The following is a 12,898-nucleotide window of genomic DNA, read 5'->3' as shown; positions in this document are numbered from 1 at the left end:
AATTATTCCAGATTTCCAATGTGGCCTCAGACTTTTGGACCCCACTGTATGTTATTATGTTAAAGGGGAGGACATGAGCATAGGCATCATGGACCTTTGGAACATCACCTTTAAGGTTACTCAGGCAGCCTCCAGCTTTGGCGCCGACATGCTGACTGTTATCCCGGGGAACAGAGACGGGTTTAATGTGAGAGTACCACTGTCTGGGGCTGATTTTTTGCTACGGGAAATCCAAAACGAGATGCTGCTACATGTTCAGCCAGTCCTGTTCAACACAGGAATTAATGAACAATAGACACTTGCAGAGAAGTATGCTTTTCTGTATATTATCTGATTTATTGATACATGCATCTATTAAACCTTATAATTAAATCAGTTAAATCAGGAGTTAAATGAGGAATCCTTAAGTAGGAAAATCACTCAAATGTGTGCTGGACTAGAGTTGTCCAGCCCTTGCATACGGTTGTTCTTTTTCACAAAGGTTTGGAGACACCTCACTACAGGAAGTAGTCAATACAGAAAGTCTGGCCAGACTCAACTCCTACTATGAAGTGCTGCCTGAGGACTGTGAGTCCTAAACCAATTCAAATGCTTAAGCAGATTTGCTGTTTTTGTAGTTCTTTCACCCATTCTCTGCTCCCCCAGGTCTGCCTCGTTCTCATACGTAATAGTTGTAGTCGTACTGACTATTCTGTACTGTATACCAGAGCTACTGAAATTCCTCACTCAGAACGTGAACTCCAGGAAGAGTAAGAATGTGGACATCCTTTGGCAGGCAGCAGAGGTATAATAATTTACAGAAATGGTTTGTGGTTTTGCTTCAGTTTGTACCTTAACCCTTCCATCCTTCTCAGACTTAGTAAACAAAGATCTGTAATTAATAATAAATTCAATGACAACAATGTATCTGACTGATCTTTCCTATTGTCTGCTCTCCTTTTGTTTTGGCAGGTGTGCCGACGTCTCAATGGTGTGAGGGTAACCAGCTGTAAGAGTGCAAAGGACCGCACAGCTATGTCTGTAGCTCTGGAGCAGTGTCTGATCCTGCAGCAGGAGCACTGCATGGCCCCACAGGTCTTAAGTCAGGCCCTGGACTGCATGCACAGGTGAAGATCACTCCCTAGGCAAAATAAAAGAATGGGGTCCTATTCAGTGTTTTAACATCAATATTCAAATTTTTAGAATACGTTATTTAGCATTAATAATTACAAATATATATAATTTGCATTTTTAGGGGGCCCTTGGCTTCCGGGGCCCCAAGGCAGTTGCCTACCTTTGCCTAGTGCTAAGTTCGCCCCTGCTCCCTCACTCTTAATAAGTTCACTGTACAAAGTTCCCTTGAACAAGCTGTTAATACTTCACGTAGTTGATCTGACCAGTGTCATTCACTCGTGGTAAAGTGAGTCACTCATTGTAAAGTGTTATTGTGACTGAGTGACACTGATATACACAGTATCTAACAAACGTGTACTAACGTAATTAAGGTGGTCGATATTCATGCATGAATTCATAAGACTCACATCATAGTTAGCTCTTCATTAGTTTGTGATTAGTACATGTCTTAAATCATCATAGTTCATATTTAAGTAAATATTAAGTCAGGCGTTAGGGTGTGATTATTCATGTACTGTTATTGTAAAGTGTTACCAAGTTCACTGTACAAAGTTCCCTTGAACAAGCTGTTAATACGTAACTTGGGTGATCTGACCAGTGTCACTCACTTGTATGTAACATTCTTTTACGAGCCTCTTATTCTTTCAGTTATCTTTGTTTTTGACCAGATGATCTATGTATTTTGCTTTCTCATAGTGAGGGCTGCAGGAGAGAGAACACCATGAAGAATGTGGGCAGCAGGAAGTATGCTTTCAATTCACTTCAACTGAAGGCCTTCCCCAAACAGTATAGACCTCCAGAGGGTACTTATGGTAAAGTGGAGACTTGATTGGGACATTCATCTATGCCCCCTCCTACTGTTTTTCACAAGGCTGTTCTCCCCCATCATCCCCTTTACTTTGTTTCCACTGATCTGAAGCAAATGCTGCAGTGAATTCAGTCAAATAAACACTCACTGTAAATGGCCAAATAGGGTTGTAGTTTGACACAAGTTTGCATGAGTCACTGCTCTCTTCTGAACTTTGGGTACTATATCAAGGTGACCATGAGGAATACTTATTGGAAGAGTTTGATTGGGAGAGTAGGACTCCATTCATCCAGCAACAAAAACACTCAGCAACTACACTAAGCTAATCTGTTAAGGAATTACAAGTGCAAATTGCACAGTTCCTTTAGTTTCACATACCCAGATTCAATGGATACATAAATGAGTATTGTTCTTTTTCCATTCATTAAACGTGCACATTATACTGTAGCTGAACTGTAGCGTCAGTGATGTGACAGAGTAAGTCTTATCAAGTCATATGCTATCACAAGGCTATACATATAATGCTTTAAATCAACCCTTTAGCTTATTGACAGCAACAGTATGCATTTTACAGGTTGTAGATTTTCAGGGAAAGGGCCTTTCTCATGCTGTTGCTAAGCACAGGTAATGTTTGTATAGTTAATATAGTGGAATGTTGTGAATAGATATTAACATAATTTTAATAAAGTTGTGTAAGATAATTAAGACACTATTCAATCAGTTGTTGGTTGTTAAATGTTTGTATTTGTGTTATGTAAATCTCTTTTGGTTTGTGTCGATATCAGTCATTATAGTCATTATAATTTATTCTCATGAGCTAGTAGTAAATTAAAATATTCTGTTATTATTTTTTCCAGTATAAAAAAATTGCTTTTAAATTGAAAAAATATTATACATGTATTTATTATTAATAAACAAATGTATACTTGTTTTTCAATTTTAATTCTTTTTTCAATTTTATTTATAAAAATTACTATTTAAAAAATAAAATATAAAATGATTATTACAAAATATATTATAAACAAATGTCTTATCATTTATAACATTTACAAAAGAAACACGATGTATGTCTATACATAGTGATAAATATATCGTAGAAATGCCTTCGAGAACTGTGATATGATATTTTTGTCATATCGCCCACCCGATTATATATATATATATATATATATATATATATATATATATATATATATATATATATATATATATATATATATATATATAACAGTACAGAAGGCACTGTCTATAAAACTGAACTTATTACACATCATTAAAATGGAAGAGTGGTGTGGGTTACCCTGTAGGCCAACTTTGTCTTATATTCTTGAAATATTCTTGAAATATTTCGATTAAAATTGTTATATGGTTATGGGCATTAATCTCTAAGTGGTTTGGTTTAACGCTGTACATTGTTTGTTCATATATCTTCTTCAAGGATCTACTAAGGACATGAATGGGAGATATACTTCCGGTGCCAAAGCAGGTAAAAAGTAGGCGGGCACAAAGTCGCGCTACTGCTCAGAGACCAGACGTGTAGCTAGTTGGCTGCTGTGAAACTTCGGTGTACGTATTTTTTATTGCTACGCAGCGAAGTAATAATTATTTTGTACGTTTGTATTCTTTGGCTTTGCCGCAATTTTTGAACCTAATAAGGAAGAAGAGGAGGACAAGTGACGCGTCGTTAGTGGAGGAGCTTTTGGCTGTGTTCCTTTAGCTAGCTGTCCAGCTGCTGACAGAGAAGATATATATAAATATATATATATATTTTTTTTTGAAAAGGGGCAGTCCTCCTCACTATTTTCTCATTCCATCACTATTTACACCGAGTAAGTCCAGGTTTATTACTCATTTTAAAATAGAAATAGGTCACTACATTCATACTATAACAGAACCGACAAAATAACAAAGCCAAAAAATTATGTGGATTACTGTAAAGACTTTAAATCTGTCCTTTGATTGATTGATTGATTGATTGATTTATAATGCACAACATGTATAATATGCTCTTTGCTTATCGAAACGCTGATATGCCCTATTTGTATTTTTTTTCCTGTTAATATTCTTATGTTTGTTTCAGTATTTCATTTTTGCCTTTAATTATGTGTTCATTGTTCAAAATGATTCAATTTAAAAAAAAAAGTCCAGGTCTACTGTATAGCAATTTATATAATACTGCAGATAACTGAATAAAATGAGTAAAGCAACACCTTGTGGAATAAGACTGCACTAGTAATTCAGAGGTGCTGGTCAGTTAAAACAACAGCAGCAACAACAAGATTCTAGCAGAGTAATAGTTAATGTGATATTTGTAGTGCTGATCTGAAAACTAGACTGTGCACACTAGAGATAAGGTTTTCTAGTGAGAAGTCTAAGGCCCAATCTCATTTCTACCCCTTAGCCCTTCCCCTTGCCCCTTGCCCCTGTCTTGATTGTCTTTTGGTTGGAGGGGTAAAGGGAAGAGCCAGATAGCCCTTCAAACGAAGATTTTTCGTGACCACACTTCAAACGAAGGGCTATGAATTATCTCAGAGTAAACCGGCTACAGCGGCAACATGGCTGCCTGAGTGAACAAAAACACCCACAAATGTTAGCATTATTGACGTTAATAAAGATTTTAATGAACATAAATCATTTGTTCAATCGTGTGTTCATGTTTACGGTGATGTTATTCAAAGAAATGTTTGCAAATAATCGCTAAAGTTTGCTAACGTCATATCATTACAGACTGCACGATAGTGCCACAACATATTTTCATATCTGATCCGGGCTGTAACCACCAAAGACACTGAGGGGGGCTAGTCCCCCAATAATTAGAAATCGCTAAACTTTCTCAAATATTGCCAATTCGAGAGAGAGAATTAGGACCTAGATGACGTATGGTGACGTGTAACGGTATAGTAGTGGTGTCCCAGTTCTTAGGGGAATATTTTCACCCCTACCCTAGGGGTAGGTGAAGGGGTATAAAATAGAATTGGGATTGGGCCTAAGTCTTAACAGTTGTTTTTTTTCTGCAGTGTTTTATTGAATGTTTTCATACAAAGAAGAGCTCAGTCACCAAAAACCTACTCAGACATGTAAATAATAATAATGTAGTCAACGAAACTGTCGTAGAGCAAACATTAGTTTGTGCGAAATCACAAAGTATTAACTTTTGTCTTGGTTTATTCTTGTTGACGTGACATTAATGGATTCATGTCACAAGTCAGGTACCACCATGGTAAAGAAGTTGCTTGTAGACGTAGACTGTGGAGTGGACGATGCCCAGGCTATCATGATGGCTCTGGCTGTGCCGGATGTGCAGATCCTCGGTATCACCTGCGTTCATGGCAACGCCTCCGTAGAGAATGTGTGCAGAAACGTCCTGCGTGTCCTGAAAGTTTGTGACCGGATGGAGGTAAGATGTTGAGTTGTTCTGAGCTCAAAGCTCGGAGACCTGTGCAATGCACATTTTGGAGTTTTCTTTGCTCTAACAGACTCTGACTAATGAAACTAAAAATAGCCGCAGTGCATTCAAGTCCAGTAAACTGGGAGAGAAACTTCATTGTATAGCTTTCTTGGTGCTTAGAGTTTGATCCTCCTCCAAACCCACACATCAGTGCATCTGGCCACCAAATACCACAATTTTGTACTATAACAGGCTGTATGGTACAATAAACAATTATTAAGTATTATGATCTGTATAATTATTAAGTATTATAATCTGTATACTGTTTTTAAAAAAAAAATCTTTCTAAGATCCCAAGACTATATGCTATTGCCAGTTTTCTGAAGGTTTACTTTATACAGGCTGAGTGCTGTGCTGAGTCCTGACAGATAAATTGTTGGATGAAAAATATGATTAATATACTAAACATGAGCACGTGGCAGGTAATGAGACTTTTTGTAACTGAATTGGTCACAGTTTCAGCCTTAGTTCATGTTCCCTAATCAACAGAAGCAGGTTTGGACATATATTTTAGATTCCTGTATTCAGAGGGGCATCAAAGCCACTTCTTGGGGAGGTTCTAAATGCTTCCATGTTTCATGGACATGATGGGCTTGGTGATGCTCCAGACCCGAATGCTCCTGGTCTGGAACTAGCACAAGAGGAGGGAGCTGTGTCAGCCATCATCCGTATCGTTAATGAGCATCCAGGAGAGGTGTGTACCTGTCACTACACATTATGTGGACTGAGCATAGTTATTACAGGTGATTTTTAAGTTTGGTCTGTAATGAGAACTGCCTTATACTTTATTTTTAGAATTCTGCTCAGGGATACTATACTTGTGAAATAATTTTATAATCTCTCAGGTATCTATAGTGGCCACAGCTCCTTTGACAAACCTAGCATTGGCAGTAAAGTTGGATCCTACCTTGCCACAGAATCTAAAAGCCCTATACAACATGGGAGGCAACACAGATTGTGAGTACATTGTCCATTGCTTTAAAGTGACATTGCTAACTTTGGTTTTCTAAAAAGGTGTCTTGTACTTTGGAATCTCTTCAATCATTACCTTTAATCCTAATCTTTTATTATTTTTTACTAAAGTTCTCTGTTGTGAAGGTTGATGGCTAACAGTTGTCAGTGTAAACAGTAACAGTATAAACATCTATCATTAGCTAGGGGTAACACTACTATATGCGGAGAGTTCAACTTTGCAGCAGACCCTGAAGCAGCATATATTGTACTGAATGACTACCTGTGCCCAACCTACATCGCCTCCTGGGAGTTCACTTGTCTCAGCAAATTGCCCTGGGTAAATTTTTAAAATACATTAATGAAAAAAACCTATGTAGGATATAGGCCAAGTTGAAGAGCTTCTCTGCATAGGATCTTAGTGCTGCACAGTTTTGTTTCTGCTCATCAAACACACCTGGGGTCTGTTCCAGAAGGCAGGACTGAAAAATCTTGAACTCAGAATTGAGCTTTATTAAAGGAACATTCTGGCATAAAACTAGAATTTAATATATTTTTGGTTATGATATGTAGTATTCTGATGCACAGTATTGTATCAGTGTCAGCATTTTAACAGAATTCATGATTTTCTAAAATTTTCCTGTTTTCACCCATCAGTGTAGCAAAACTGTAATAACTAGTATGCAATATGCAAATATGTAATTTAACCATTGGGAATCCCTACTGATCAACCAATCTGGACTTCTGAGTGAGACACATCACTCTGATGTCTCACGCTGACATCAGCCTCCTGGAAAAACAAAAAAGCCGCTCCGTCTTTGCAGTGCCCATTTCATCTCCTCTAAGTAGCTAACTTTTAAAACAGTGAAGTTGGTATGCTAAGAATTTAACTTGCTTAGTTTGCTAGTTATATGCCTAAATAATATGCATACTGTATTAACATCCACATAAACCATATAAACATCCATCATGCACTCATGACAGACTTCTGAAAATGTGATCAAATCCTAGATTTAGGCAAAGAAAAATTGTATGTAATGTTTTTGAGGGTCTCATTGTTTTTTTTTTTGGTACAGACATTATAATAGTAATAGTACAGTCACAGTAGAATGGGAGATGGCACAAAATGGCTGACAGTCAAGGTATAAGATTGGAAATGTTGTAAAGCTTATTTATCTTGCAGATGATATTTAGGCAGAAAATGTATTACGTAAAGGGAACTTCTTTGCCAGTTGTTCAATGCAACACTAACATTTATTAATATTGTTAATATAATTAATAGTTTAATTTCAGCTCCTTAAATATTATAAGGGTCATTGAGCTGGATTTGGCTCACCCTTGTAACTGGAGGGGAATAATCCAGACTTTTCTGAATCTTGAATGAGATTGCCTGACACACAAATCCTTTGTGCTTTAAGCTTTGTGGAACAGACCCCTGATCTCAAGAAAGCTTTAAGAATAGTTTATTCAGACCTTTTTCACTGCTCTAAATACAAACTATTATACTGACATTGTGCACCATTTTATGTATTGAAATATTGTATAAGTGTTGTGCACCCTTTTACCCATACCTTACGTAGAACTCATAAAGGTTCTGTTTAGAACTATTCAACAGTGTTCCCCTATCACTAAGAGTTTTGAAGAGTTTTGAGGAGAACCCATTTAAGAAGAGCAGCACACCACCACTTGAAGACTCGTTCAAGAGTTTAGAATATGTACTGCTTATACAGTGTTTTACACTATATTTACACTGCCTTTACAGGAGTTCTGTGATGTTTGGCTGGCTCAGGATACCAATAAAGCTCGGTTCATGAAGAAGATCTTCCAGCACAGCATAGACATGTGCAACAATGAGAGGATTAATAAAGAGCTAGTATCAGGACCAGGATTTATTTCTTGTGATTCTTATGCCATGGCAGCTGCCATCGATGACACGTTTATCATCGAGAGTGACCATAAGGCTGTGACTGTAGAGCTCAGTGGTAAACATACCAGGGGAATGATGGTGGTAGATCACCTTGAGATTCTGAAGACGACTCATAAAGCTTACATTATGAAGAAGGTAGACTTAGGAAGGTTTAAGGAGCTAATGATGAATGCTTTGAAATGAGAATTTTAACAGGAGCATGACTACAATTATTGTATAATCACTGAAACAGATCTTGTGCTAGCATATGCTTGCTTGAAAAGGCTATTTTTAAAATCTTGAACAAAAATTGTAATAATTGTTCTTTTGTATGAATTATGGATGGAAAGCAGTCTGAGTAATTTTTCTATATATATAATTGTACAAAAAATTCTAAAAAAAATTTTAAATATCAATTTTTTTTATTTTATTTTACAATTTTACTCCCCACAACATTGAAAGTAAATCTGTATCTGTAATTATATTGGTGCTGTTAATAAAACAATGTAAATTTCACATGTTCTAGACTGTAATGGTTTTGAGTAAGTGCTACTGTCTGTTATGTTAGAGTCTACAAATGCTTTTCGAAGCCACCCCTTAAAAGACCTATCATTTTTCATAGCATTCTGTGGCCTGAGAAAGACAGTATTTGAGCAGTGTAGTCAACTATGGAGGCAACATCCTATCACAGTGTCATGTAAAGTCTGCTGTATCACTAGAAGAAAGTCTGGCACATTTGCTACTAACAAACAAATTGAATTTTATTCACACAACCCTCAAGCCATTGTGTGTCACAACACAATTATGAGCTTACATCTTGGTGTGAACCTTTAAGTGCTACTTGGAGTAACTTAGAGTAAATCAACACATTCACATTTCTTGTTTGGCTGATGCTTTTATCCAAAGTGACTTACAACTGAGACAGGAAACAACTTGTTGCTCAAGGACCCAACAGTGGTACCTTGGAATGCTGGGATTTGAATTCACAACCTTCAGTAGCCCAGTGCCTTAAATAATGTCAAATAAAGCTCATATTTAAAGTGAAATTACAATGTCATTTAGCTGAGATCTCATCTCCTGCTCCTGACACCTTGTAAAAGTCTTGAAAATCAGGGTCCCGTTAGTAGCCTTTTCTGCCTCTGAACCGAGATCTTGTGTCCAGCTACAAAAATAAAAGAGTTATGTCAACTTACTGTGTTCAACAACATGCACGTTACAAACAAAACTGAAGAAAAAAAAAATGAGAAGCCATTTTACTACTACTAAAACTACTACTGCAAAAGTGGGTCATTTGAGAACAGCAATAATTAAGACATAAGCAGCATCAGTCTACTAACCATTGACCTTTTACATTCAAAGAAAGAAACCTGCAGGCCTCTGCAGTGTCCCTCCTTCAGACACTCACTGGGCTTTTTACCTTCCTAAAAACAAGCAAAAATGGCATTAGAAACAGGGCTGCAATTCCTGTGAGCTTTTTATTTAAAAAAAAAAAAAGAAAGAAAGAAAATTTTATATATATATATATATATATATATATATATATATATATATATATATATATATATATATATATAATGCACACAAAACTTACAAAGGAAAAAAAAATGACAGGCTGGAAAATGTACCAGATATTTGTGAAAGGATTCAGCACAGATTCCCAACTCTGGTCCTGGAGAACCCCATGTCATGCACATTTTAGGTGTTTTCCCTCTAACACACCACTTCAACCCAGGAAAGGTTATTAGCTGATTAAATGAGCAGGGAAAACGATAAATGTGAAAGACAGGGAGTACTCCAGGACCAGGGTTGGATACAGTAACAAACACATGCACTACTGTGTCTCGTTCAAATATCCACAGAACTAACACGGCGCTACATTAATTAAAATTAATTTTCATTAAAATAAGAATAAGTAAAAACTTAGGCCTGGAATACTGTTAGAATGAGGTTTCGTGTTAGCAATAAGCTAAGCTAAACAACCTTTACAACGCAGTCATGCTGAAGGAGACAGGCTTTAAAATCTTCTCTGATTCCAGCACAAGCGCGAGCATCCTCCTCTTTATCTTCGTAGTATTGAGGCATTGTGTTCAGTCTACATTCGACCTTATTTGAACATTAAACTGTAATAACCTATAGCGAAGCTACGTATATGCGACTGTTATGAGAGCGGCCATGTTTTCCCAGCAGCACTTGGGGCGAATGCAATAGGCTGCGCGACACTCACTAATGCTGCCTTCATGTGCTATCGAAATTCTCCTGCTTTCCACTTCTGAAGCGGTTATTATGAGGATATGTTCACATGCTTTGGTGTCGGACAGAACATGAAGCATGGACGACGTCAGGTTCATTCATACATATTTATTTTTTCTTTTTTAATTTTACTTTTATTTTGACACCGTAACACACATTACTCAGCTAGCTTGCTGATGATGATAAGGGAATTTGGTCAAATACAAGCTAGTTTTACGGTGTAAAAATAAACAACAGGCATACAGTGGTTGCTGATATAGTACATAAATGAATCTGATAAAAACGACAAGCGCTGACAGTCAGCTGCATTTAGAAAAATGAACAAAAGCTGTCATTCAGTACAGAAGCTGTACTCTCCTCCTCCATGTTGAAAATTTAGGACTCCTCCTATCTCGGAATCTCGGGTATCAATATGAGTTTCCCAGTCGTAATTACGACTTGAGGGATCATTCATGTGCAACTTCCTAGTGGGAAACTCGTATTTACGATAATTCCCATAGCACGTGAAGGCAGCATTGCTTCCGCTCCTGATATTTCCTCGATCTTGTTCCAAAGTATTTTTATTGAATATTTTGTCAAATATGAAACATGTAATACAGTTAGACATCTTTTTCATCTTTTAAATAACATCCCTACCCCAACAATTCCCCCTGTTGCACAATTATACATTTAAGCTTTCTAATATGGGGAAAAAAAATCTACTCCTCTGAGATAGCTGATATCAGTACTAATATAAAACGTGTTGGTACAGCCTCTTATAGTGTGCCGTATTTTTTCTAAGGCCATGTAATGTAGTAAGTCCTTAAGCCATTGCTTGAAGGTTGGAGGGGATTTTTCTTTCCATTTGAGCAGTATTAACCTCTGGGCTAAAAGCATAGTAAAAGCGATCAGATTTTTCTTACTTTGATTAAAACTTAAGGATCGTGGTATGATACCAAATATTGAAATTATGGCCTCGGGCTCTATACATGTCTTTAATGTCTCAGAGAGAAATTTAAATACCAACTGCCAGAAATCTTTTAATTTTGGACAAAGACAAAACATGTGAGATAGCGTAGCTGGCTCAATTTCCCACCTATCACAGTTAGGGTCTAAATTTGGTTTGAATTTGGCTAACTTCACTTTGGACCAATGCAGTCTGTGAACAATTTTAAATTGAATTACTCTATGTTTTAGACAAATTGAAGATGACTAAACATTATTTCAGACAGACTGCCACATGTCTTCTGAGAGTTCTATAGCTAATTCCACCTCTCATTTTCTTTTTAAATGAGCTAGGGGTTCCAGGTTATGAGAATTGATTACAGAATAAATTTTACCAATGGCTCCTTTGGAATATGGACTCAGGTCCATAATAGACTCAAGAAGGGAACAGGGAGGCAATGAAGGAAAGTGGCTGGATGAGGAAGACACAAAGCTACGAAGCTGAAGATATCTAAAAAAGTGGGAGTCAGGAATTTGAAACTTCATTTTCACTTGACTGAATGATGCAAAGTCTCCATCAATAAACATATCTTTTAGTGTCCTAAGACCTTTCACAGACCAAATATTAAAGGTTTCATCCATAATAGAAGGGGTAAACATGTGATTTCTTGCTATGAGAGCGTAGACTGATAATTCCTTGAGTGCAAAACCTTCTAAATTGTGCCCATATATTGAATGAGTGTTTAACCACTGGATTTGAAGAAAATTTAAATATTGGTTCGGGTGGTGGGAGTTTTGAGCAGAGCAGGGCGTGAAGAGAGGCCGGTCGACATGACATATTTTCTAAAGACAACCAATTGGGACCACTATTATTTGATGAATTAATCCAGTATAACATTGCACGGATATTAGCTGCCCAGTAGTAATACTGAATGTTGGGTAAAGACAGACCTCCATGCTCTCAGTGTCGCTGTAAAATACTTTTGCGGATGCGTGCATTTTTCCTGTTCCATACGAATGATAATATTAATTTGTCTAATAGTGAGAAAAAAGATTTTGTCAAAAATATAGGTATGCATTGGAAAAGATATAGGAATCTAGGTATAATATTCATTTTTATAATATTTATTCTGCCTCCTAATGATAACGGTAATGGGCTCCAACGTTCAAAGTCTTTTGTAATGGAATCCATCAGTGAGGGGAAATTTGCTTTGTACAGATATTTGTACTTATTAGTGATCCATATACCTAGGTAATTAAATTTATCTTTAGTTCATTTAAATGGTAAAGAGCTAAAGATAATCTGTCTAGCAGCGAAGTTGATAGGCATAAGCTCACTTTTCTGCATAATTGTTTGATATTTCCTCGATCTTGACCAAAATAAATAAATAAATAAATAAAATCACCCAGGCACAGCGCCACTATTGTAGCTACAATATAGTAGTAGATGTTTTAATCTGTTTTTTGTCTTATTTATACTTATCATATGTGCCCAAAT

At 36.7% G+C, this 12,898-nt stretch overlaps 3 protein-coding genes across 4 annotated transcripts in view; 2 read left to right on the top strand and 1 right to left on the bottom strand.

Moving 5' to 3' along the window:
• Nucleotides 1–2,858, top strand: part of inpp4aa (inositol polyphosphate-4-phosphatase type I Aa) — a 39,625-nt gene extending 36,767 nt beyond the window's left edge. Inside the window, exon 24 of the mRNA XM_053234273.1 lies at nt 1,810–2,858. Coding sequence (XP_053090248.1) covers nt 1,810–1,942 — 133 coding nt within the window. The 3' untranslated portion in view covers nt 1,943–2,858. The remainder of the gene's footprint in view (nt 1–1,809) is intronic.
• Nucleotides 2,859–3,416: 558 nt separating this feature from the next.
• Nucleotides 3,417–8,742, top strand: si:dkey-4e7.3 (uncharacterized protein LOC402865 homolog). 2 transcript variants are annotated; one of them, XM_026912502.3, is made up of 6 exons: nt 3,417–3,750; nt 5,131–5,318; nt 5,884–6,063; nt 6,215–6,326; nt 6,524–6,660; nt 8,083–8,742. In XM_026912502.3, exons 2-6 carry the CDS (start codon nt 5,139–5,141, stop codon nt 8,428–8,430), a joined length of 957 nt encoding a protein of 318 aa, XP_026768303.1. In that variant the 5' UTR covers nt 3,417–3,750; nt 5,131–5,138; the 3' UTR covers nt 8,431–8,742. The 2 variants fall into 2 exon arrangements, with proteins under 2 accessions (XP_026768303.1, XP_026768302.1); XM_026912501.3 differs by having other exon boundaries at nt 5,127–5,318.
• Nucleotides 8,743–8,967: 225 nt separating this feature from the next.
• On the bottom strand, nt 8,968–10,426 carry LOC113525879 (cytochrome c oxidase assembly factor 5). The gene is made up of 3 exons (XM_026912504.3): nt 10,207–10,426; nt 9,564–9,647; nt 8,968–9,388 (listed from the first exon to the last, which is right to left on the bottom strand). The coding sequence occupies exons 1-3, from the start codon at nt 10,306–10,308 to the stop codon at nt 9,347–9,349; spliced, it is 228 nt and encodes a 75-aa protein (XP_026768305.1). The 5' UTR covers nt 10,309–10,426; the 3' UTR covers nt 8,968–9,346.
• Between the last annotated feature and the right edge of the window lie 2,472 nt (nt 10,427–12,898).

The sequence above is a fragment of the Pangasianodon hypophthalmus genome, chromosome 5 (genome assembly GCF_027358585.1).
Source record: "Pangasianodon hypophthalmus isolate fPanHyp1 chromosome 5, fPanHyp1.pri, whole genome shotgun sequence".
NCBI lineage: Eukaryota > Metazoa > Chordata > Actinopteri > Siluriformes > Pangasiidae > Pangasianodon > Pangasianodon hypophthalmus.
This window is presented reverse-complemented; position numbering and strand designations above follow the sequence as displayed.